A 27,096-nucleotide genomic window follows, 5' to 3' on the forward strand; every position below is an offset into this window, starting at 1 on the left:
ACTTCCCACAGGAGACAAGTGCCTGTCAGACATGCCCTATGACAGTGCCAGCTATGAGAAGGACGAGATGATGACATCCCATGTGATGGACCAGGCCATCAACAATGCCATCAACTACCTGGGGGCTGAGTCCTTGCGCCCGCTGGTGCAGACACCCCCTGGCAGCTCTGAGGTGGTGCCTGTCATCAGCTCCATGTACCAGCTGCACAAGCCCCCCGCAGATGGCCCCCCACGGTCCAACCACTCGGCGCAGGACAGCGCCGTGGAGAACTTGCTGCTGCTGTCCAAGGCCAAGTCTGTGTCATCGGAGCGGGAGGCCTCCCCGAGCAACAGCTGCCAAGACTCCACGGACACCGAGAGCAACGCAGAGGAGCAGCGCAGTGGCCTCATCTACCTGACCAACCACATCACCCCACATGTGCACAACGGGCTGGCCCTCAAGGAGGAGCAGCGTGCCTACGAGGTGCTGAGGGCGGCCTCAGAGAACTCGCAGGATGCCATCCGCGTGGTCAGCACGAGCGGCGAGCAGCTGAAGGTCTACAAGTGCGAACACTGCCGTGTGCTCTTCCTGGATCACGTCATGTACACCATCCACATGGGCTGCCACGGCTTCCGGGAGCCTTTTGAGTGTAACATGTGCGGTTATCACAGCCGGGACAGGTACGAGTTCTCATCCCATATCACACGGGGAGAGCATCGCTACCACCTGAACTAAATCCAGCCAGGCCCCCACAGAAGCACAAATATAGCTGCCTATGCCTCCCTCCTGGCAGCTGGACCCACAGCGGACAATGTTTGGTGTAGATTTGCAGGCAGCATTTGTCCCTTTAAGTTGTTGGTTGTTTGGGATTTGATTTGCGGTAGATGACAAGTTTTTAATGTTAGAGACAGGATTGCTTTGCATCGGGAGCATTCAGGACATCCACCCTTCTAGACGGTTTTGTTGATGGCTAGCTGAGATTTCTGTGACTAATGGCTTTCTGATCCAATGCACCCACCCACCTACCCCCCAAAAAATACAGCCTGAATTTTCAGAGAATTGAATAAAAGAATTATCCAAGAAGGAGCAAGGTGAACCTTGCCCTAAGCAGAGTTTATGCCCAATGGATTCTCCAAATCCCCCAAAACACCATAGCCACTGGGGTGGGGCCGTCTCAGGGAGCTCCGCAGGTGAGCCCCAGGACCGGACGTAAGGCAGCTGGGGAGAAGCAAGGACACAGCCTGTGTGAAGACCAGGGCCAAAGACTGAACTTTGAAAGATGCTATTCAGTCATATGCTGCAAGGGAACATGGTGTCTGGTTTAAGTTGTGCTGAGGGACTCCTCTGAGAAAGAAGGGAAGGGGACTGGAGAGCCTTGCAGAGTGCTCTTCTGATCACATCCAGCCTCCTGGGACTTGATCCCCAGTGAGATGAGCTCAGTGCTCCTGTGGGCACTTTTGGGTAGCCCTGTTCCCATGCCACTCCCATGCCATTAATGTCCCAAAGCTCATCATTGCATTTTAGACTCCAATCCTGAAATTGAGACCTTAAACTTCTCATACTGTAAAATTCCTCAGAAGCCAAAGCTTTCTTTCAAGCCCCACTCTCGGTTGTCTGGGTTTCTATTCCTCCCTGGACGGATATCAGGACGTATCCCACCCAAGTCCAACCACATCCCTTCATTCCAACTGAATCCCTGTTCTGATTATAGCTATGGACCTGGCTATCTTAGTCAGATAAATATCTTTCCCTACTCACACTGTATGTTATTTTTTTTTTGAAAGCCTGTAAAATCATTATTCAGAATGACCATTTTTAGGAAATATGAGCCCAGCATCTCAGTGGCTAAAACACAGAATATCCTTGCTTTTAAACAAATTTTTTTTTTTAATATTCTGAAGCTTTTCAGCACAATACCAAGCAGCATGTGTTTTCACATAAACAGGCCAGGAACCATGCATCCTTTATCAGGTAGAGGTATTAGGATATTGGAATGTTTGGGGCCACAATGTGACCAGTGCTGGTTCCCAGAGAGGAATGCCCACCAGATATCACAGGAAAGAGGCGGGTGAGGTGGTAGAGTTGAGATCTGGTCCAGCAAGACAGGAATGCCACACTGAAGCTAAGTCAGTTAGCTGGAGATTCTCAACAGGATGGGCCTCTCTTAAGAGTCAGTATTAGGGTCATTACCCTCCACCACCTCAACGAAACAAAAGCATAGAACTGTCTTGTTTACAGCACTGTCTTCACAGAAAATCTGAGGTGATTCCAAAGAACTGGAGGGGAGATTGTCTATAGCAGCTCTTAGGGTAAAGCAGGGGTTCTTAGTCACAGGCCTCCTGATACATGGGGCTCATCATCACTGGTGGGGACTGTTCTAGGAATTGCAGCTTACTTAGCATCCAGTCGATGCCAGGAGCATCCTAGTTGATATCCAAAACTATCTCCCAGGTGTTCCATGGGGGCGAACCACGGATCTAAATCTTAAACTGGTGGAAAGTGTGGGAAGCTTTCCAAAAACAAAAAGCACTTGAAGCCTTTCCCAGTCAGCAGCTTCCAGCTGCGCTTGTTTCTTTGGAAAGTGGATGAATTCTCTATGCGCATTTGAGAATACAGTTCCTCCAGAGCTTCCGAGTTCAGTTGCAGGAGTAAAGTTCGAGAAGGTATCACTCTTAAGTGTGGGTTTCTTTGCTTCCAGAACAATGTGGCATTTTGAAAGTGAAAATAAAATTGCAACTATAACAATTTACACAGAGTAAAGGGAGAATTTGAGGAACTAGAGCTGTGAACAGCTTTTGTTCAATATGCAGTTACAGAGAAAGGCTGGCCTTACCCAAATTCATATACTCCAAATGACAACCTTCCAAGCCTCCAGTTTGCCAGCAGCTCCTGCTCACTCTTGTCCTTATCCATGAGAGCCACAGGGTCGGCTGGTCCAAAGGAGATGGCTCCAAGCCCCACCCCTACCCCTGCCACCAGCATTCAGATGTTAAAGCAGAATTGTAAATAGTGGCTTCAGGAGCTGTTTTCTAGAATGCTTTGCCCTTCCTCTCACTGCCTTTTTTAGCTGATATAAATGTCTATTTGCACACCTTTTGTTGTGGTTTTATATTGTAACAGCATTTTTTGGAAACTATTGTATTTAAGATAAGGTTTCATATTATGTCCACAAGTAATTAAATTATGTTTGAAGGTGGCTATATTCTGTATCAAAAGTTGATGTTTTTCTTTAGCTGGTAAAGTAGGGTTTTGCATGACCTCACTTTTTGTTCTGTGGTTTGTTCTGTTGTATGGTGTGTGTCTTCAGTATTGCTGTGTGACGAAGTGTGCTGAGACTCCATGCCCTCATGTTGTCTTTTAAGTAGCCATCAGAGGCAGGAGGGTTCCTAAGAGCAGGCTGACCTATTAGTGACAGCTAGCAATCACCATTTCTCATTCCCTCTCTTCCCTGTTACCCCAGCTTCCTGTCCCAGGTCCCTTCTGTGATTAATGTGTGTGTGTGTCCTGATGAGCATCACTGTGTTACCATTGCATTATCACCCAGGACATGTCCCAGCACCAGTTGCTTCAGATACCAGGACGTTCTGTTTCCAATTTAGAATCAACCACATAATAAAACATTAGAGTCTTCATTGAGAAGCAGAGGCACTCGTTATGGAGATGGGAAGGGGGGTTGTTTTATGCTTGTGTTATATTTTGCGCTCTTTTCTTCTTTTGTTTGTTTTTGACTCTTGTAACCTCATCTTGCCAAAACAAACTTGAAATGAACTGAATTTGTGTAGACATATCATGACGTATCATCTATTTTTCTCTTCTTCAGTTCTAGCAATAAGAATGGATAAACTTTAAAACTCAGATTTCCCACATTTAACATCCAGTTTTTTTTCTTTTTTTTTCTTTACTTTAAAGTGAGCCACAATTAGACTTGAAATGTACAGGCATCAAAAAGCAAGAAGTGCACGTGCATCTGGAGCGACAGCACTCACTGTGAACAAGTGTGACCAGATATTAATATGCAATATTGTTCCAAGTCCTTTCTAATACACTTTTTTCTAATGTTGTGTGTGGTGATTGCTGAGGTCAAATCTCCGTGTACCGCTGCAGCTGCAGCCCTTTACTTCCTGGCTGACAGGCGCATGCAGAGGACTGTGAGACAACAGAGTCACCTCTGCAGCCCTGGCTCCATCGTGATGTTAAAAGCTCTCTGTCTAGCTGTGAACAAGTGATTTCCACTGGAGGCGTAGAGTATCCTTTTGTACACATTTTGTGCTTCTTCTGTAGTGAGAGAACAAATAAATTCTGCAAACACTCTGTCTGACCATTCCAGTGAAGCCCACACAAGCGTAAATGAAGCCCCGCCCATGTAGGAGGCTGCTGTAGAGACCAGGTGAGAGTCACTGGTAAGCCTCCTGGAGCCCATCCAAAACCCAGGACAGAATGACAGCTCTCACATCCTTTCCATTTGAAATAAGCACAAGAACCCTTCTCAGCCCGACTTTCTGACCCTGCAGAGAGAGGCTTTCTCATTCATTTACCTGATTCTCTTCTGAAGAGCTTGCTAGGAAACTGCTACAGGCTTCACTTCTAAGGAGCATGTAAATGCAAACACTGGACTCTATTTTTGATGTGAGCCTGAAATCAGACCCCTGACCCCATTTCCAGTGTTTCTCAGCCATATTTTCTATCAGCATAAAATGATGTAGATGTCCTGTGACTCCCTGGTTGAAACCTCCTTGCATTCTTCAAACCTCTTCAGATTCTCAAGACACAAAACTCTGTGCACTGGGGGGGTGGGGTGGGGGGGGTGGGTATGGTTCAGCTGGTAGAGTGCTCCCCTAGCATGCACAAAATCTTGGGGTTCAGTCCCCATAAACTGGATGTGGTGACACATACCTATACTCCCAGTATTCTGGAGGTAGAGGCAGGAGGATCGGAAGTTGAAGGTGTTCTTTGACTCCACAGGGATTAAAGAGAGCCTTTGATACCTAACACCCTGTTTCATAAAAAGAGAGAAACAAAAAAACTTAGACTCTTTCTGAATGTTGCCTTTTCCCATGGCTTCAACTAAGACACAGAGCTACGAGCAAAAGAGATACAGCATTGAGCAATTATTGAGACTCAGAGGAAGTTCTCAGACAACCAAAGTGGGAACTCCATGTTCCTCCATCATTCTGGAAACTTCTGGCTCTTCCTCTGCACCAGAACCTAAAGCAGCAAGCAGCTGGCACAGACCCATGCAGAGGTGGGGTCAAATGTTGATGTTGCCACATACATCCTCCTCTTCTGTCTTTTCCCAGGCCACTCTCCTCCATGCAGCACACATACCACCTCTCACGAAACCAAGAGGGATTCCCATGGCCCCTAGAACAGCACCCAATCCCTTTGGCTTCTCTTGTCCACTAGTAACCTCCACCCCTTAGCAAACCAGTTCTGGGATTAGCACACAAGAGGCCCATCTCCAAATTCATCAACCACAGCCCTGCTGGGTATCAAGACTCCCATGTGTCCTAGAACTCGTCTCTCAGAAGCATCTCAGATCCCACCCTACCCCCCTCCCTGTATTGTTCAGTTTCAGCTTCTAGGGGTCACTTACTGAACATTCTGGAGCTGGAGGAATTCATAGGACAATCCACCATTCCCCAGCCATGAGGTATGGGGCCAGCCCTCCAGCATGCTAAGCAGATAACCAGTCAATCCTAGTTCACTGAGGACCAGTTATAGCCTTGACTCTCCTGAGCCTGGATCCACAGTTGTCTGGATAGAGGAACAATGTCTTCCCACATGGGTTTGAAGCAGCTTAGACACAGAAAGAAGAATCAGGTGAGAAATCAAAATGTCTATTCTGCTACTCACAAGAAGCCAAGCTGTGACCATCCTGCAAGAGCAGGCAGGATGGGAGACTAACGTAGCCTACCCTCGGCACCTCAGCATTCCCCTAGTGGAGAGCTTTGCTTGTGTGTCCGACAGGGACAGAAGGCCACGTGCCAGCTCTCATGGGTTCCCCTAATGATTCTGTGTAAAACAATGTGACCTCTGTGACTGCCCTCCTGCTTCCTGAGCCTCCTCACTGCAGTCCAACCTTCATGGGGTTTCCAAAGTGATTTGTGAAAATGGGGACCTGACCAAGTTACTGTCCCTACCCACAGATCTTTAGTGATTCTGCTTAAGTTTCAATGTGGAATATGGTTTCCTCAGCTGGAAAGCTGAGGTGGGCTTTTTCTTAGAAGGCATCCCTCTGGGCATGCCCCCAAGAGTATGGTCTGGTCGTTAAGAACAGGATTCAGGAGGCAACCAAGCCTGTGTTTGAATGTCTGCATTACAGGTTAAAGGTGTGTGACAGTGGACACATGGCCTAAGCTTTCTGAGGCCCCTTTCCTCATCACTGAAGGCTGGAGGGTTGTGAGGCTGAAGTCATTAGTATCTGACAAAATGTGAGAAATGGGCTGGGTCATTCAAACATTCCTACTTGGTCTGACATTTATATACACTGTCCTCTCCCTCTTATTTTATTTCATTTCCATGACAACCAGGCAAGCCAGCAGTCCATCTGTATCTCCATCTCAGAGACCAGATAGCTGTAGTCAGGAAGCAGCAAGCCTCTCCTCCCTTGGAACCCCAGCCGCACTGATAAGTTCTCATTACCCGTCTTCACAATTGCCCTGGGAGGTGCAGGGTCATGTCCCACTGGACAGATGAAAGACAACACACCAGGGCTCACCTGGGAGTTCAAGTCTTACAGAAAGAAGGTGCTGGGCAGAGGCAGATATGGCTATAGGCCCTGGCCCTGACCCTGGCCCCTTCTCCACCTGGCTCCTGCTTCATCTGGGATGTTCCTTTGGTAAAAATCTGATGCTCTTGAGCCACAGTGACACTCCCAGAGAGGGAGTAGAACACCTGTATCTAGAAACGTGCCTTCAAAGCAGCCCTCAGCCTGGTGCTCACCATATTCTCCCCAGGTTACATGTTACATCTGTTTCTCAGTCTCACTGAGTCACTATCCCTGAGACCTTCCCCAGAGCAACAGGGCAAGCGGCATAGGGCTGGGATCCTGACTCACAGAGCCAACAGGAAGAAAGAACATGGGTAGAGCCGGAAATAGCCAGGTCTTGTTTAATTATGACAGCTGTGGATCATCTCTAGACTCCAGTGCACGGGGGTGTGTCTGAGCAGCACTGCCCACCCCAGACTGTAATGGAGGCTGTGAACAGTGCTGGGGATGCTCCTATGGAATAGAAAACAGCTCTGGGACTGGGGAGAGGAACAGAAAGAGGAGGCAAAGGAAATGAAAATAACCGTCCATGAAGGAAGGAAAGCCAGTTGTGCAGGCATCCCCAGTTTTCATCTTAAAAAAAAAAAAAAAAGAGAGAGAGAGACCAAATTACAAGTCTGAAGAAGAGCAAATGGGGAATGCAGCTGAGGAAGGCCTCTGAGCCAGATGTCTTGAATGCCCCAAATGACACTGAAGGTAGATAGTGTATAGGAAGAGATCATGTGAGCAGAGTTAGGCTCCAACCTCAGGAAGGCACCTAACAGAGAAGACGAGGGATCCAGCAACATGGTACCAAATCTCAGCTGGTGCCAAGTTCTCGACCAGATTAAAAACAAAGAGAGAGCGAGCCTCACTGGATGTGGATGTCTCCTGGTTTTTTTCTGCTTTTGACAGGCCAAGAGCAGGAGTGAAGTAGACATCCCTTGACCTCTGACTCCCTCTCCAATGACTACAGACTCTGCAAGTGTCTGGGGAGCGGGCTGCTTATGGCAGGATGCTTCAAGCTCCACCTCAAAGAACAAGTCAGATGGGCCCTTGCACAGCCATGAGACCCTGGCCTGTGCTTCCTTTAGCAGCAGGCACGTGGCCGAGGACAGAGCAGATAGGCCCTGGAGACTAGTGAATCGGCACCAAGGGAAGCAGATGTGCCTACCATGGTCCCCAGGCACGACTGGGAACCAGCCATGAGGGGAGGAAATTTGCATAATAGGGATAATTTGGTACCAAAACTGTCCCCTGAAGTAAACTGCATGGATCTCAGTATAGTTCACAAATTTCACTTCTTCTTTCCCATGTTTTCTCAAACTAACTAGATATGAGGTAGAGTGTGTGACTTGTCCAAAGGTTTAGGGGTGTTGTTTTATCTTTACTGTTATCTAACTTCAGGAGTCGGTACCAAGCCTTTTCTCTCTCCACTCTGCCACTCCCTTGTGCCCAAAGCTGAGCTTTTGACACTCCTCAGACCCTCCCATACACATGCCAAGTGGGGACACTCAAATGTTCTTACCTTGGGCACAAGCATGTGATACTCCAGACCCACAAACAGCATTAGTGGTCATTTGCCTCTTTGCTGTATACTTGACCAATGCTACCTCACTCTGCTGCTTCCCTAGAGCCTGCCTGAGCTTCCTCATTGACATTATCCCTGTGGCTGTCTGTGGGCAGAGGGTGGACCAGTCCCAGAGTAAGAAGGGTGTGTGGTTTCAGGGCTCCCCAGTTTCATTCCCCTTTCAGGCCTCCTCCTTTCATGGTACCACCCTCATCCCCACCCACAGATGGGGTACAGACCTTCTCTAGCCCTTCCAGGGACTCCTTACTGCCCCCACAAATTCCCACTTCTGCAAGCATCATAAGCTAGTTTTTAATACTAATTTTATAACACCTCACAGGAAGGCAGTTGTGCATTTATATCCATTGATACTATTACCAAATTTTGAGGTGATGGATATTTTCAAGCGTTTATAGATCTGTTTAGATGCTAGCCTAAGGAAAGACTACCCTGAGACACATTCCCTAAGCCAGCAGCAAGATAGCTAGCTTGTGTTAAAACTGCCCCCACCACATACATACCCCTAAGCAGCCATTGTGTTTTATATCAAAATCTGTGAGAGGAGAGTCATAAACCTACACTCTCTACAGATAATAAGGACAGGGCAATGTGAGGCAAGCATAGCCTGGGACAGGAGGTAAGACCTTGAGAGCTTGCATCTCTTCCAGGTTGGTTGGTCCCAAAAGCAGACCTTCAAGTGGCCTTGATGACTGATCAGCACACACAGACGCTTCAGCTCTGCACTAAAATGAAAGTCTTTCATGTTGCTCCTGCTGATTTAGCTTGTGACTGTGGATGCAAATGAGTTCAAATGGGCTTATCTTGCCTCCATTTTTTAAACATTTAATTTAATTTAGAATATCACAGAATAAAAAGTAAAGCAGACCTTCTTATGAGTTCAACCTCACAATCTCAGGGACCATGAAGTGCAAGGTGGCTCTTCTGCAGGTAAAACCCATTCTTTCCATCATGACAGTCCTGATCCCAATCCATCTCTTCAGATGTCTATTAAACCACACCTAATTCCCACACAGTCTCACTACAAGAGCTCAGATTGCCCCCCAAATTTTCCCACACTGCACTGGCTGCTAAAACAGAAGTCACAGCACCCAGTGTTTTAAGTTTCCTCAAGACCCAGTCTGTTTCTAAGTAAGTTGGTGTTTGGGCATTCCTGGTACTGGGTGTTAAGTGCTGGACTCTCCCCATTAGACTGTGAGGTTACAGGGAGGGAGCTGAGCTGGCTGCAGGCTTCCTAGACACCCCCTTCCTAATAGTGGTATCCAGTGATGTGGGTCCTCCCAGTGTCCTGGACTCCCTGGCTCCAAGATGGGTCCTGCCTAAGGTGATGACCTGGACCCTAGCTCCTGACTTTTCTTTTGGAAGCTCCTTCTCATCTTTGGAGAGGGGTGAATGCAGCAGCACTTGCCCTGGGGTCTCCAGGAGAGGCCTCTCCTTGTCCTGGCATTCAGGCTTTCATCCAAGGACTCATCCTGAAGTGGGCAGTGGCCTGGCATGAGAAAAGCAGAGAGAAGGGCCATGAGGCAGAGAAGGTGGGAGCAGCCCCTTGAAAATAAGAAGCTAGGTGTTGGAGCAGTAGGTATAGGGGAGTGGCTGTAACTCAAGGATTGGGAATTTCATTTTCTAACTTAAGCAATTGTTATTCCTATCAGAGTATAGTGGTATAAATGAGGTCCTATAGCATGGATGAGTTTCCTCCCACTGACTCTGAACAGCCCAGCAGGCTGTTGACATCTCAGGACCCAAGGCCAGTGATGGAGATGCAAGAGGACAAAAGATCAATGACTGCAACTTGCCAATGACTGCAAAGCTGAGTTAGGTGTCCAGAGTCAACTTCCACACTGCACAGACAGAAGCCAGCAACCAGTCAGAATCCACAGACCAAGTGCATCTCAGCCAACTTTTGAAAAACAGGCAGCCAAAAGAATGAATAATGGAGGCATCGAAGATAATCAAAACCAGAGGTGCCAAATAGAAAGGAAGACAAAAAGAAAAAGGAACAAAGAAAGGGGATAATAAGAAAACAGTGGCATATATAGGAAATGCTAATCAACCTATATCAACAATCATGTTAAGTGCCAGTAAATAAAACATATCGATTAAAAGACAGACACTAGCTGGGCACAGTGGCATATGCTTTTAATCGCAGCACTTGAGAGGCAGAGGCAGGTGCATCTCTGTGAGTTTAAGGCCAACCTGTTCTAGAGTGAGTTTCAGGATAGCTAGAGCTACATAGTGAGACCCTGTCTCAAAATAATAATATTATTATTATTAAATAAAAGACACTATCAGAATGAATCTCAACTAAGACTTGTCTACAGATCGTCCATAGGACTTTCACTTTAGACATAACATACAAGTTAAAAGTGAAAAAAAAAAATAAAAATGGAGAAGGAGGAAGAAGGAAGGAAGGAAAAGATTTTTGATTGAACAAAAGTATGGAGCATACACCGTTCCCAGAAGCCATCAATTGTCACATGAAAACCCCAGTGCCAGGAGTAGGGTTCTTCTCTATGAATTGCTAAGGAAGCCCCAAAGGCCCCCCGAAAACAATACAGGTTAATCCCATTGCTTTTGGTTACCCACCAGAACTAGACGGTAAGACCCTATTGCTAAAGACACAACATAATTTGTCTATAGGACACAGAGGAATTAAGGGAGAACTCAGGTGATAGCTTCCTCCCCGTGGGCTATTTTCATAGTGCTGGAGAGTACTATATAGAATGTTAGGTGAGAAAAGTCACCAATGGTTTTACCCAGCTGTGGACTCATGTGCTGCAATACCAACCTGCCAAGCAAGATGTGCCAACTGAATAGTGACATGATTGTTACGGTGATAACCAATTATTTTCCGGTTGGATTTGAGGCCTCCTCCACTAGAGGGGGTAGATGCCTGGTCAATAGCCAATGGCTAGGGAGGTCATAGGCCCTAGTGAAGAACTAGTAAAGAACTTGTATTTTACCAAATGAATGTGTTTATACCCACAGATTTTGTTTATACCTACACAGTAGTGCTGCTTTCAGTCTCAATCAGAGACTTCATTTTGCAGTGGGTGGAAATAAAGGCAGAAATTCATTACTGGTCAAACCACTAGAAATTATTGACTGTTGTGTTCTGGGCCTTAAGTGGAACATTTAGATCACCCGTCAGTGAACACCCTAGAAGAGGAGGCACAAAGAGAACCCGAGGATGGAGAGAAGTGTCATGGAACTCTCTTCTGGAATGACAGGCCTGTGGCACCCACAAACTTACAGAAGCTGTGCTAAACCTGCACAAGACCTGCTCCTGCCTGGGCCCCTCAACCTAACATTTTGGAGCTGGGAGGGCCTCATAAGGTCCCATCTCTCCCTGAGGAGCCACAGGCAATTAATGATTTCTAGGAGAGGGGTAGTCACGTTCCTCAGTGGGGACATAATCCCCACCTGCTAGCAACCCTAACAAAACGCAGTGGCTCTTGCACACACAGAACAAGGACATGAAAATAGGAGAAGAGGGGCTTGTTGGGAAGACAGGGTTTGGGGAGTGAGAAGAGGACAGGAGGATAATGAGGGAAATATGATCAAAGTACGTATTATATTTATATGTATATAGTTGTGAATAAATAAATGATAAAAAGGGAAATGTTCAAAAAAAATTTTAAAGAAAATTGTTGACCTTAAACTAATAAAAGCCTATACATCAGAACATCAGAAGTTGCAGAACATCACAGAAATGTATTAGACCTTTGAGGACAGGGTTAATTCAGCCCCATCATGTTAGCGTGCTCATTTTTGCTGTACCTTCTATTTGTTATTAAAAGCATGAACTCTCAAAAAAGAGAGAAAGAAGTAAGATGTTAATTTGAAAACATAAATGGAGAGCAGGAGTCACTATGTTAATGTCATACAGAGCTGACTCCAGAGTAAAGCCAGTTATTGGGAGTTAGGAGGAGCATCACATAGTGGACAAATAGTCAGCACTCCTAGAAAATCTAACCATCCTGAACATGTATATGCCTAGCCACAGAGCCTCAAAACACACAACAGAAAACAAAAATGCAAAACTATTTCTTACGTCTTCTATAAAAAGTATAGGCCAGCAAGATGGAGGGACCCACTTAATAGAAGATAACAACTCTTGAAAGTTGTCTTTTGACACCTCCCAGACACACCCACACACACACTAAAAAAACAAAGAAAGTAAATGTAATCTTCAAATTCTCTCTCTCTCTCTCTCTCTCTCTCTCTCTCTCTCTCTCTCTCTCTCTCTCTCTCTCTCTCTCTCGTAGCCTTGGCTGTCCTGGAACTCACTCTATAGACCAGGCTAGCCTTGAACCCACAGAGACAGATCTGCCCATCTCTGCCTCCTGAGTACTGGGATTAAAGGAGTGTGCCACCACTGCCAGCTCAAATCTTTTCCTTAAAAAGAAGTGACAGATTCAGAAGCCTGGAAGTCACTAAGGATGTACTTAATCTGAAAAATAAGAATGACTTGGACAAAGAAAGATGGTGAGGAAATTTTAGGCAGAGGGGCCTGTGCGGCTTGGACCTGGACTACTGTGCTCAAGTAAACCAGGTCGTCAGCCTGGAGTGGGTATGCTTGCCAGGCCTGCTGGCCTCAGCGGTACTGAGCAAGACCAGAAGAAGCGGCTACCACTCAGCTGCAGAAGCATCTCTCAGCATTCCAGCCAAAGATAAGGCCCTAGCCTGTACGCAGCTGCTGGGCTGTTCTGGGTGGCATAGCCCCTGGAGTAAGGGTGGAAATGGGTGTGATCCCTGATTTCAGGTAGTGAAACTAAGGCCAGGGAAGAAGAGTGCCTTGGTCAAGGTCACAGGGAGTCACCCTTAAGCCACATTTCCTAAAGCTCATAATGCACAATACAAAAAAGAGGAATGAGGCCAAAAGTCTCAGGAAAAGTCGTGCACTCTTGTCCCCTCATGGGGATCCAAAATGTCTCTGTGAAAGCCTGAGGAAAATGGACTATGACTTACTTAATGCAGCTTTCCTCAAACGTATTTAGTCTGAAAAGTCCCTATGACAGTTTTTAAATGTTTTCAACATGCATGTCACTGTAGGCAGGAAACAATTTAGGTAAATGGGGCCCTAGAGGAAGAGCCGTGATCCATGACAGACCCATAGCAGGCTGACCCTATCTCCCAAGCCTGGCATAGTCCTACACTACTGCCCTCAGGACGTGAAGGTCCTGAGCACGGCTGTTCCCTTCCGGGAGCACCAGGCCCTGAATCAACAATGAAGACAGGCTCTGTTCACAGAATGGCTTGACCAGTGTTGGGGTAAGGCCAGGTGACTCTTAACCTACTCTATCTGTGGGCCACTTGGCATCTCTGTTCTCAAGAGGTTGAAAACATAATTGTCTCCTGCTTCCTGGGGCCCATTTGTCAGCCCATGTGAGAAAGCTGGGATAGTTCAAAGCTGAGATTATAGCCACTGCAAAGGCTCCCAAGGCTTGTTCTCTTTATGACAGGGAATAAGAGGCAGAACCTGTGACTGCAGCCTATATCTGGGCTTGACACTGAAACTGAAGACCTGACCTAGGGACTGGCTAGCTCAAAACAGATGAAGTTCTAAATATCTGAGCTGACCACAAGAAGCACCAACATACCATTGCTTCATATGTTTTCTATTCTACACTTAGTGAGACATGTCACTAGACATGCTTAGAAACGAGAACAAAAAAGAAAGAGAAACATTAGCATTTGTTGAGTTGCACCAGGCTAGAACCTATCTATAATGATTTATTGTGCCCACTTACAGATGCAGACTGCTAAGGCTCAGATGGGACAAGTTATTTCCCCAAAATAGGCATCCTTGATTGGCAGGATAATGTCCTTTACAGTAACCAAAAAGAAAAAAAAAACAAAAAAAACAGTATATCAGCACTAAAGTGGTATAAGGTATTAATAATATCTCTAGAGTTACTTTTAATTAGAGGAGACAAAGTATCATTTGAGTTAATCAATTTCCTGTTTTCCAGTTTACACTCCTTATAATATGATGCCTCTCGTTAGGATACAGGTTTAGTTGTGAAAGTATGCAGACTCTCCAACATAGAATTGATGATTTCGAATCACAAATCCTCAAAACTGTTTCACTTGGGTGGTGCCAAGCCTACTTACAATACTGTGTGTGAGGAAGTTGCAGCAGGTGAGAACAGAATGTTCTGGCGAAACAAAAACATGGTAAAGAACTATGGCTGTGTTTCTGTGTTTCTACATGAGAAGCAATGCCCCATCTTACCTGTGACATGAGATTGGGCGACATGCTCAATGCTGTGTGTCTGAGTTCTAACAGAAGAAGGAGGAAATATTCTGAGAAGCAAAGGTGGGCATGCTGATTGGTTTTTTTGTTTTTTGTTTTTTCCAACTTAACACAAACTGGAGTTATTTGGGAAGAGGGCACATCAATTAAGGAAATGCCTCCATCAGGTTGGCCTGAAAGCAAGTCTATGGGGCATTTTCTTGATTAATGGGTTGATGTGAGAGGGCCTCAATCGACTGTGGATGGTAGCACCCCTGGGCATGTGGTCCTGAATTAGCTTTTTTAAAAAAGGGATCTGCGTGAGCCACAAAGAGCAAGCCAGTGAGTAATGTTCCTCCATGGCCACTACTTCGGTCCCTGCCTCCAGATTCCTTCTTTGAGTTCTTGCCCTAACTTCTCTTAACAATCGCCTGTGGTGAGGGTGTATAAGCCAAATAAACCCTTTCCTCTCCTCAAGCTGCTTTTAGTCCTGACACTTGTCATAGCAACAGAAAGCAAAATAACACTGATCATTCAGATGGAGCAGACGCTGTATTTGGGGTGGAAAACAATACAGGATAACTTCAATGGTTCTGTACTTGACAGACCATAGTGACTACTTTTAGTATCAAATGATACACAGCATAAGATGTCAAGAATTCATCTTCCTGGGTGAAGTGAGGTTCAGAAATTTAAGGAGAATTTCTTTGAGAGATCCTGTGATAAATCACACAAACCTTTTATCTACCCTTAGGATAAAGTTAATCCTCTCCTGCACATGACAACACACTGTAAAAATCACACAAATAAAAGTGACCATTTCAGAAGAGCCAGTAAAGAGCAGTCTGAAAGTTCCCAGCACAGGTGTGACAAATGTCTGAGGCCTAATCTGACCCTTACACACTTACTTTATATACGTACTAGAAGGTCACTCTGTGCCCCATCAATCGGCACAAGAATTATGTGCCAACACAAGTCAAAACATGCTTTAGTTTTCAAAGTTGCATGGGACTAAAGCCCTCCAGAATTCTTCCCTATATCCTGTAAGGAATTATTCTTTTCAACTTCACACAGAATAAAATTGCTGTAAGTGTTTACTAAATCATGTCCTAGAATCAGTTTTTCTGTTATTTTCAATATAATGTAATAAAAAGTGTGGCTGCAAACAAAATCACACCCAATCCTAGACAGATTTTGCCCTAATATCCAGGATGAGAAAAAGCCAGCTGCCTGACCGCTGCCGGCAGTGGTCACACAGCCTTTCTCACCGCCCTGCCTTCCTTACACAGCCTTGCCCAGGGATGAACCCGCTCTCTTATTATCTGAAGGATCTGAACCCTTCCCTGTGGACATTGATGCTGTCACAGCAGAAACATTTGCATGGGACAGGCCCAGAGAAAACTGTAACATTTTCATGGCAATGATGACAATAACTCATGACAAGGGAGTTATTACACCTTGTTCCTTAGAGAGAAGAGGATCACACCTGAGCTCCCCCATGTAGTGGAAGCCACACCTTTCACCACCCCAAGGACCCAGTGGGCAGCCTGACACATGATAATGTCAGCAGGATTGTGTTAAGCATCAAAGTGGGGGAGGTGAAAGATTCTCACCCTAACAATTAGTCACTAGTACATGCAAGGTACATATATGCCCCTTGGGGGTGTTCTGAGGTCACAGAAAGATAAAATACAAAAAGCCTAGAAACTCATGCCTGGCAGAAGCAAACAGCAATCCTATTTCTTGACTACATGCTGGAAGATATGGATGCTATCCATCCAACCACTGTAACATGGGATGCCAGAATGACAGGGAAGAATATTTATTTCCTTCCCACATAGAGATTCTGTTATAACAATGCTGTGCCACAGACACAAACCATCTGTGGCTATTTAAACTTAATTAAAATTAATTAGAACAGAAAATTCAGCCTCTTGGTTGCAAACACTCTGGGTATTCAATAAGCTGGATTTGGCTATGGCTCTAGCTGCCATCCACACTGGATCACACAAACAAGGAGCGCTCCCATCCATGCAGCAAGCTCTGTGAGGCAATGCTGATAGGTAGCTGTTTGCCTTGCTCCTTGGAGTTCCCCAGTGTCTAGCATGGTGCGTGGTTCAGGAGGTACCTGTACTTGTAAAGCCTGAGTTTCCTCCCGGAATAAACCACGCCCTCTCAGTGAGATTCCCAGCAAGCCATCCTGGGCTACAGCGTGCATCCTAATGGATACCTGCACTGTTCAAAGACTGCAGCAACTTCCATGGTTTGTGAACAGACCCTTCACTCTGCCTGGGAGGAAAATGGCATTCACTTAAGGCCCTGTGTCTGTGCTTTTGTCAGGGTGTTCACCCTGATCCAATTCAAAGTGCTGATGATGGAGGTGACCCTGTGATGCATCTCCCTGTGAGTCTGAGTCCTGGTGGGTTCCTGTGACCTTCAGCCCCTCCCATAAGCTAGCAACCTGCAAAACAGAAACTCTGATGGGCAGCAGGCAGAGGGTGGGATCTCCAGAAATAGGGAAGAACGGGCTACACCCTCCTGGCCAGTTCTTGCAGGATCATCCTCCTCCCAGGAGAGAAAGAGGAAAAGAAGGCAAATCACTTTCCACTTGCTTCTGCTTCTCCTACATAAACTGCTTGCCTAATTTCCTCCGCAGCTAGAGAAATGTTCCTTGTGAAAGCCACTATTTCCACACATTCAAACTCTGTGGACTCCACCGGCCTCCCAGAGGCATTTGCATTTCCAGTCTCCCTCTGTCCCAGAAGCTTCAGTTGTCCCGTCAGCTCTGCTAGAAGACAAAAATCAAGAGCAAGTCACACTGACTTCAACCAGCAGGTCCTCCACAGAGCATTCTGGCTCCACTGGGCTACAGAGGTGGGCAGGAAGGGGCTCTAGAAGGTTCCATCTTAAGGCTCAAGACTACAACATCCTGCATTCCCGAATGGCGCCGGTTTCTCGGGGTCCTGCAGTAAAGGAATTTAAGAAAGTCAAACCAATCTAGTTACTCAGACTGCATCAGTAAAGCCTGCTCTCTAACCCAAGCCTGTGCCTCGAGAGGCTGTGGGCTGCACAGAGTGCCCATGTAGCTAATGAGACCCTTGCTTCTTTCATGGGTAAAAGCACACCAAATACACTCAGGCTACAGGAGAACAGGACCCTTCCACTTCTTGAGGTGTGAAGTGCTCATGAAACATCAGGCAGGGGTAAGGCAGTCTTCTCGAGCATCGTCATGAGTGAAGTTTGTCTGTGTGCTGAGGACTGTGCCGACAGAGAAACCTTGAACTTGTGTTTGCTGAATTAGCTGGCCACTCCCTCCTTCCCAAATCTCCACAATCCCATTGTGTCCCCTTGACCTGGAAGAGAACAGTTCACTTGGACCGGATTCAAAGCACTTTTCACACTTAAAAAAACAACCTCCAGAAAAAGCACCCCAGCTGGAAATCTCACACGCAGTAAATACAAGGTGCGTGCTGTTAGGGATGGCACCTGGGCTTTGAACATGTGCTCTGCATCATCAGCATTGAAGCAGTCCTCCTGCCTCAGCCCACCAAGACACTGCAGTTACAGGCCTGTGCTGCCAGGCACTAAAAGTTCGCCAAAATGAAGGTTGAATATAAAAGCTAGATGGAAATCTGTGATCTTAAGATCCAAGTAGAAAATACAATGAGGCCCTGTGTGGTGGCACACACCTTTAGTCCCAGCACTGGGAGGGAGAGGCAGGGGGATCTCTATGAGTTTTTGGCCAGCTAGAGCTCCTTAGTGAGACCTTGTTTCTAAAAGAAAAAATAAAATATAATCAGAGGGGATAATAGGCCAAAGGTAACATAACGGGGATACTCCAGGTTAAAGTTTTAAGTGGGGATAAGGAGAATGGAGGAGATGGGAGAAGGATGTATGAAGAAGCCGTATGAAAGTCCACTAGTTTGTAAACTAATTAAAGAATATAAAATACTGTAAAAAGATTTTCCATGATAAAAACATATTAAAGGAATATTATGACCATCAAGCCAGCTCTACAGAGGATATTGGAAGGAAAACTTTAGTTCAATAAACCCACCTCACCATCAAGTAAAAACAGTACCAAGCTGAATGTGGTAGTATATGCCTTTAATCCCAGCACTTGGGAAGCAGAGAAAGGTTGATCTCTGAGTTCAAGGCCAGCGTGGTCTACAAAGAGGTTCTAGGACAGCTAGGGATACACACAAACCCTGTCTAAAAAGATAAAAAGACAGTACCTTAGAGTAAAGGAATGGAAAAGGAAATTCCAAGCAAATGGAAGAAACAGCTTTCTAATATTTGACAGAATGACTTCAGACCAAATCTAGTCAGATGAGATCAGGAGGGCCACGTCACACTCATTAAAGGAAAGATCAACTAAGAGGCTACTACAGTTCTGAACCCAGAGATTTGTACTGCTCTCAACTTTCGTTTCTTTTTGCAGGGAATAGTGGTTAATGCCGACTCTCGTGTCTCATCAAAGTGCCACAGATAAGTAACTGTTAGGCCCAGCTGTGGATGGATCCTATATTAGCCTCCTCGATCCAAGGCTCGGGACCATCACAAAAGAGTGGGCAGAAAGAATGTAAGAGCTGATGGGTGAGGAGAGCTGTGAAATTTTGGCTTCTGGACATGCCATGGCTGCCAAACACATCAACTCACAGCAGCTATGGTTTTCTGTGCAAGACCTGCACAAAATCAAGCCAGTAAAAATTCCAGCATGATAAGGGACCCCTGGCAGGGGGATCAGGATCCATCCTTGGTGCACGAGAGGGCTTTTTGGAGCCCAGTGCCTATGGTTGGACACCTTATACAGCCTTGGTGCAGGGGGAGGGGCTTGGGCCTGCCTCAACTGACACTCCATGAGAGGCCTTGCCTTGGAGATGGGAATGAGGAAGCAGGCTGGGGGAGGGGGGAAGGCTGGAGGGCAGAGGAGGGAGGAGAGGGGCATCTATGGTTGGTATGTAAAATTAATAGAAAATTACTTAATAATAAAAAAAATTCCGGCATGAATGAGGGCAACACCCCCAAGGTCCCACATGAGCAGGAGAGCTATCAGCAGTTGATGGCTGCCAAGGTGGGAGCACCTACAGACATGACCCACACCCATTTGCATTTGGACAGCACTGAGTGGACTCCGGAGCTGAGAGGATGATGGGGTGAAGGCCACTAGGGAGAGTGGGAGGGAGCTAACAGTGGGTGCATCTAATCAAAATGCATTATTTAAATGTATAGAATTTTGAAAGGATAAAATTATTTTTTAAAGTTGTTATGTGAGTTTTAAAGCATCTAAACTCACTGTTAAAATACGAAGAAATCCCAAAACCTGAAATTTTTAGCAAATCAATTAGCTGAAATGCTCTAACATCTGAGTTGGAATTCCTTGCAAGGGTACCAAACTCAAAACTTACTTTCCCACGAAAGGATGTATAGAATCACTCCATAGCGTTGGCCGCGCCGCGGAGAAAATCTGGGAGGCGCTCGCCCCCTGGTGGCAACGACAGGTAAGACCCGAAAGCCGATTTCACTGACAGTGCCGGTTTCCACAGAACCTTAAAGGTTGGGAGAGCGCAGTGTCCACCAGACTGTTAGGGGCCGGCACAGGGTTACCCCTTGGTAAAACTGTTCTTGTCAGCGTTCTTTACTTGTGGGTTGATTTTGAAATTACCTTAAGAACTCAACAATTGTGTCTACTGAAACCAATTCTTGTATAAACTCTTAATGCTAGGCCCCCAAGGGGACACTGTGAAGCCCAGAGCCCTCTTGCTGCCCCAACTCTCAGACAGCCCTGACCTCTTCCGGTCAGAGTTGGTGGAGCCTGCCTACAGCAAAAACTTAGCTCAGTCCTTCTCAGAGCTGACTGCTCATCACACTGCTGCCACTGGCAAGCTCCACCAACCCGTGTATGAGAATGACAGGAAATGACAAGATGCTAACAGATATGGGCTCAAATTCCAAGCGAGCACATCTTAACTCAGGTGAGCTGTCAGAGGACTCCACTGCTCCTCTGTGACGGTAGAACAGCCTCTCCAGTCTCCAGGGTGGCCTTAGGGGAAGGTAAAATGCAATGGTGTAGGAAATCACAGCCTGGTGCACAGAATGCCTTCCAAAGAGGTAGCTCCCTTCCAGAAGTCCTTCAAATGCATCCTCCCCGACACACTCAGCACTGTTTAAGAGTCTGCCATACAGTTATGAAAATTAACTTCACCGTGAACAGACTCAGAGAGTTATGAGGAAGACAAACATCCACTCGGAGTATCTGGTACAAACCCATCTGCTGTAAGCATTTCTTTGTGTCTCGATCAAACAAAGTGCTACCCCATGAGAAAGCTTCATTTATTCATGATGGCTCTTGTGCATTTTTGAACAGGCACCTAAATTCACACTAATCATTCAACTCTGTTTTTACCAGTTTATGTTTGTAAGCTAGAAAAACCCAAACATCCATCAATATGGATGGATTAAAAAAACAAAACAAAAAAACTATGATATACCACTATCATGGATACTGTTCATGAGAAAAATGAACAAACTACTATACATGCACCAATATAGTGAGTAATTACATTCCCTTCCCTTGATGAAATCAGTAAGAGAGTAGCCGGGCGGTGGTGGTGCACACCTTTAATCCCAGCACTGGGTCACAGAGGCAGGCGGATCTCTATGAGTTCGAGGCCAGCCTGGTCTACAATGTGAGCTCCAGGACAGCCAAAGCTACAGAGAAACCATGTCTTGAAAAATAAAATTAAAAAGAGGGGGGGGGGGGGAGAGAGAGAGAGAGAGAGAGAGAGAGAGAGAGAGAGAGAGAGAGAGAGAACAGTGTGTGACTCTGAGAATTTTAGCAAATGCAAACTAATATTATGTTAAAAAGCAGTTCAGTAGTTACCTGGTGTTGCTTTGGGGTCGGGAGCAGTGGGTAGGAATTACAAAAGAACACAAAGGCACATTCAGAGTTAAGACACGTACTGTGGTGATGTAATTGTTAGCTTGACTGGATTGAGAATCATTGAGGAGATTAATGAGGAACACCTCTTGGTGCATCTGTGAGGGCATGTCAGGGATATAACAAAGAGGGGTCAGCCTTCCCTCAATGGTGGATGGATAGGCTGGGCCAGGCTGGAATAAAGGGGGGAAGGAGAAGTCCACTACTTCTCAGGCATTCTTTCTCTCTGCTTCCTGGCCATCACACGACAACCTGCTCTTTCCACCGTGGCCTCACTCCCACAATAGACCTCTGAAACTATTATCAAAATAAATCTTTCCTGCTCAGGTATCTGGTCACAGTGACGGATAATCTGACTATTATGTATGTGAATGAGAATTTTAAAAAAAAATTGTGTCTGTGTCTGCAAAGGCTAATGACTGGTTAACACATAAATGGTATGAAGACATTGGACTGTTGTTGTTTAAAGAACCCAGTGACAATTTTCTCTAGGGGATCTTTAGTCTGCTAAATAGCCATTCCCTGCTCCCCTAGAGTGCTGGACCGAACATCCTGACATATTTTTTTTTATTTTTATTTTTTTAGACTGTATTAACAGAACCATAGATTTCCTGCATGCAAATGGTTAAGAGTATTTATTGTCAGTTAGTGTTCTCTTCATGGTCTATAGCAGAGTTCTCCCCACCTTGCTATAAGCCCCCTACCAGATGTACCCATTAACGTATTGAAAAGTATCTTGATGTGTGGCTTTCTTTGTTCTATTATTATAAAAAGTTCATGAAGTTGCTGCCTCGTTAGAAAATGGTATTTGGGGGATCTAACTCTATGTTCTCAGGCCATAGTCACTCATATTTGCCTCCAGAATAAACCCTATCTTTTATACATTTGAGGTAAGACTATTTCTTTCCTTGACTGCGTATACATCTATTAAAGGTAATTTAATTGTACACTCTAAGGATGTGCAGTTATTGTACTTCTATTTTATCTTAATAAAGCTGTTTTAAGAAGTCTGGGGTTAAATTATTTTGAAACTTTCATTTTAGGAAGTAAGAATGCTGCTGGATTTCTTGGCAGCCATCATGAGTGATTCACATGATACTGTTGTGCTATGGCTTAAAGAACCGGACTTTAATTGCCATGTGGTAGTATTAGGAGGTAGACCCTTTAAACGGTGATTAGGCCGTGTGTGCTCACGAAGTCTTGAATGAATGAATTCCACTGTCCCAGGAGCAGGACACAGACGTTTTCCTACCCCTGTGCTTCTTCCGCTCACTAGGTGCTGTCTAGCCCTGTGCTTCCTTCTACCGTTACAAGAAGCTAGACAGTTCTCACTTTAATCTTGGATTTCGCCTTCAAAAATATGAGGAATAAACTTGTTTTCCGTATGAATTACTGTACGTGTATTGTTACTTCACAAGAAAACTAAGAAACCTCCGTGTCCTGGGAACTAACAGAGGCTAACAGTACACAGCTGTGAAGCCCTTCCCTCTTCCTTCCCTTATTCCTTACTCTCCTCCTCCTCCCTCCAGTGTAGGGAGGGCTAGTCCCTACTCCTTTCCACAGTCCCCTCTGGCATAGCCCCTCGCCAGCCCTTAATATGTTTCTCTCTTCATCAGCACAGGGAATATAGTCCCAAGAAAGAAACTACAAAAGAAAACTGGGTGGGCGAGCAAATAAACATCTCAGTCTTCTACATATATAAATAAATGTTAGGCCAGGAAGTGGCTTAGGAGGTAAAGGTATTTGCCACCAAGTTTGATCCATCCCTAGGACCCACAAAGTTGAAAAAGAAACTGACTCATACAAATAGTCCTCTCATTGCCACAAACAGGTCATGGCACATGCACGTGTGTGTGGTGGGTACACACACAACGAAGTAAGTGTAATAAAAACTTAAAAAAAAAATCCCAAATTTTAAATTTCAGTATCAAGACTAAAAAACTAGAGCAGCAAATGGTCAAAGTGAGACAAGCACACATCACACACACATATGTATACACACACACATACATACACATACACACAATCCATACACATGCACACATATATACCTACACACACACACACACACACACACACACACACACACACACACACACACACACACACACACACAGAGTGCCTTAGCAAATGTTCCTGGTTCCAAGAATTCTTGAATTTAGAACTGAGCACACAGAACACTTTTAGAGACATTCTTTCCTTTGGGGGGGTCTTCAAATCAGAGGCCTGTATATGCGTAACACTTGAACTTCTAGCCCTACTTGTACATTAGGAGCTGCAGTAAACGCTTATAAATCCTAAAGCTTGGCCTGGGGGTGTAGCTCTGTGGAGCAGCACCAGCCAGCATATGTCAGGTCCCACGTTCTACCCGCAGCACTCAAACCCTAATGCTAAGAATCCATGCCAAGGCAGTTAAAGTTCAGGTTTGTCCATGCATTTCTTTTTGCTGCTTGGAAGCCGATAACCAATTCTAGAGGACCTCATTTATCTTAAGCTGATAATATCATCAATTTTATCAGTTTCTGGAAAACATTTTGGAGTTTTGTTTTGTTTTACTTATCTGTTTAATAAAATGTTACGAGATTTATTTATATTTTAACTTTTCACAATTTATGTGGATGTATCTGTAAGAATTTATGCCATACAGCTGCAGGTGCCCAGAGACCACCCAACACGGGAGCTAGGAACCAAACCCAGATCCTCCCAAAGAGCAGCAAGCATACTTACCATTAAACCATCACTCCACCCTCTTGTTGGCTTTGTAAAGTGGTATGTTTTCTCTACAGCCTTACAAACTACATACATTAAGGAACAGCATTCCATAAAGGAAGCGTATCAGAGATGTGCTATCTATGGCTAGATTACCAAACTTGGGAGAGTTCCAGTAAATCTTTGAGTAATATACTTTAACTTTAACCTCTTCTTAATCTATCTGCTGTACAGGTTGCAATAAGTACACATATGTCTTAATATTACTGCTCAATAAACCACAAATCATCAAGTTGGCAAGTATCATGGCCTTGTAAGGGAATCTGGGTTGGGCTCATCACCATTGCTCTTTTGACTGGGCAACAATGTCAGATATATCTGTTTAGATTAACGTATTTTTTTTTTAATGAAATTACTGACTCTACTCTGAAGAGACTCATTCATTCAAAAGAGAATTGTGAACTCCATCCAGTGGTGAGCACTGGATCGCCTAGGCAACGCCTGACAAGAATGGTGCAGAGGAGATTATGTGGTACAACTGAAGGAATACAACAGAGCCTTTGAAATCAATTATACACTAGGATTAAGTTTTTCCAAGGTACTAGCATGGCTAGGAAAACACTTTTCCATTTCTTTGTATACAGTGCTAGGGTAGACAGTGTGCATTTTTCCACTCTAATTTAGACAAGTTGAGAGGAATAAATAATGAAGCACTGGCATACTTATTTTGCATCAACTATGCTTATCCATTAAAATAGATTTATCTGCATCATTTCCCTTAAATTGTAATAATGCCCTCGTTTTACAGCAATTTTTGATATTCTGTGAAATTATGTTCACAGATGCTTATCATGCACTGGGGGTTGTGTTGTTGCTCGGGGTCAGAAGCATGCTCACAGCCAAGACATTTCTCACAGGCATAAGAGCTCACAGAAATCTGTACCCAAACTTGGAGGAAATAGAATTTATCCACTTCTGTAGTCACAGATATAATGTTATGCATATATGTTGCTTGCTCAAATATCCCTTTGTAAAATGGGTTTCTGAACATTCAATTTCTTAAAATGCAGATGAAATCCATATTTGCATCACAGCTACTTTTTAAAGCAGGTTTGATTGCTTTGCTCAATTTGGAGTTGGATGAATGACTCCTTGCTATGGATTCTGATTCTAAGGTTTACTTGAAATACAATATTATCTATGTGCAAAACATGGAGACTTTTAATCTGTTTTAAAAAAAGATTCATCTTTAGTTTGGTCAACCTTTTTCAGCCCTGTTTTCTATATGTTATGTGGAATGTTTTCTAAGAGGAATTTCCAATAGGGACTCTCACTTCCAATCCCCACTTCTCCCTTAGGTATCAACATCCAGTGCCTCTAATTTTAAAAATTAATTATTCATGCCAGTAGTTTAAAAATAGCCGTGTGTTATTTTCTTTTTAAATTACGTGAAGCACATTACCATCGTGAACACTAACTACACTGTGTGTAAACCCAATACTGCTTCCCTAGTGCTAGGATTCTAGGCCTGCAGCACCACCCCTGCCTGCTGCCTCATGATCTCAGACTAGGATAAAATGCACCTAGGCTGCAGCACGGTGTTTAGTGGTGGCTGAGTTTTAAATGTCAGTGCCCAACTCTGTAGAAACTAGGATAACAAGACTGGCATAAGGCTGCTCAGGAGAAGCCAGCCTGTTCCCATGAAGCTCTCAAGTCTACAGAGCAAAATCCAAACTTGCACTTCAAAGGTCTACAAATGATTTCCTGGTTGAATGTAACAGAGGAGGGTGATACAGATCCCCAAATTCACTTTCTTAGATAGACAAACAACTGGATGAATGAATATCTGGTAAAGACAGGAGACTGAACACTAAAGAAAGCCAAAGCTTTTTCCCTTCCAGGAAGGTGGGGTTGTAAGACTGCAAGTTCTAATTCGGCAAACTTATTCTGGGTTGGGTGCTTTCTTTGGGGGGGGGGGGGTTGTTTGGTTTTGGTTTTTTGTTGTTGTTTGATTTTTATTTTTTGTTTCCTTACTTTTATTTATTTATTTATTTTAAGACAGGGTTTCTCTATGTTAACAGCCCTGGCCTCAAACTCAGAAATCTGCCTGCCTGCTGCCTCTGAGATTAAAAGCGTATAGGACCATGTTCAGCTTGGTTGGATGTTTAATAGAACCCTTGGATCCTTCCCTTTCCCCTACTGGTCCTGTTTTGATCCCCACTGCCAGCCCATGCCTTCCCACCATTTTTCCTTGCAATGTCCTCTGGGAACAAGCAATGACCATCTCGCTTTCTTTGTTAACCTATGTCCCTCTAACTCTTCCTCAAAAAGTCTGTCATGGTATAAATGGACCAAAAGAAAACCATTAGAAATAATGGTTTTATTGTTGTTGGGTTTTTTTTTTTGGGGGGGGGTGTTTTTTATGTGTATGGGTATTTTGCCTTCATGTATGTTTGTATATCATTTGCCTGCCTAGTATCCTCAGAGGCCAGGAATCCTGTAGAATTGTAATTATAGATGGTTATTAGCTGTCATGTGGGTGCTGAAGATCAAACCTGAACCCTCTGAACTAGGAGCCAGTGCTCTTACCTACTGAGTCACCTCTCCAGCTCCCGCTGTTAAATTTTTGGCCAGCCCTGACCAACATAAAAATGAAAGAATGCTTGAAACAGGTGAGTTAGGACGAGGATGCTTTGGAAATGTAAACATATTATGCTTCTAAAACTCAGCATTAGAAAAAAAATTGCGTAAGTGGTTTTTATATTCACTACCTGCTGAAATCATTGGAATACTCATTTTACCTTGTTCTTTTTACTTTTTAATGTAGATCTTACAAAATTTCAAATTACATATATATTTGTAACTGTGTATATTAAACAAATGTCTTCTCAAT

At 44.7% G+C, this 27,096-nt stretch overlaps 1 protein-coding gene across 14 annotated transcripts in view; it reads left to right on the forward strand.

Annotated features, from left to right (window-relative positions):
- The window catches only part of Ikzf1 (IKAROS family zinc finger 1), a 94,398-nt gene extending 90,107 nt beyond the window's left edge, over nt 1-4,291 (forward strand). For all 14 annotated transcript variants that reach the window (XM_052734510.1, XM_052734511.1, XM_052734518.1 and 11 more), the window contains one exon: nt 12-4,291. In XM_052734510.1, the coding sequence (XP_052590470.1) occupies nt 12-715 (704 nt within the window). In that variant the 3' untranslated portion in view covers nt 716-4,291. The remainder of the gene's footprint in view (nt 1-11) is intronic.
- The last annotated feature ends 22,805 nt before the right edge of the window (nt 4,292-27,096 follow it).

Source organism: Peromyscus californicus, unplaced genomic scaffold (assembly GCF_007827085.1).
Source record: "Peromyscus californicus insignis strain IS unplaced genomic scaffold, ASM782708v3 Scaffold_13__1_contigs__length_99412109, whole genome shotgun sequence".
In the NCBI taxonomy this organism is placed as follows: Eukaryota; Metazoa; Chordata; class Mammalia; order Rodentia; family Cricetidae; genus Peromyscus; species Peromyscus californicus.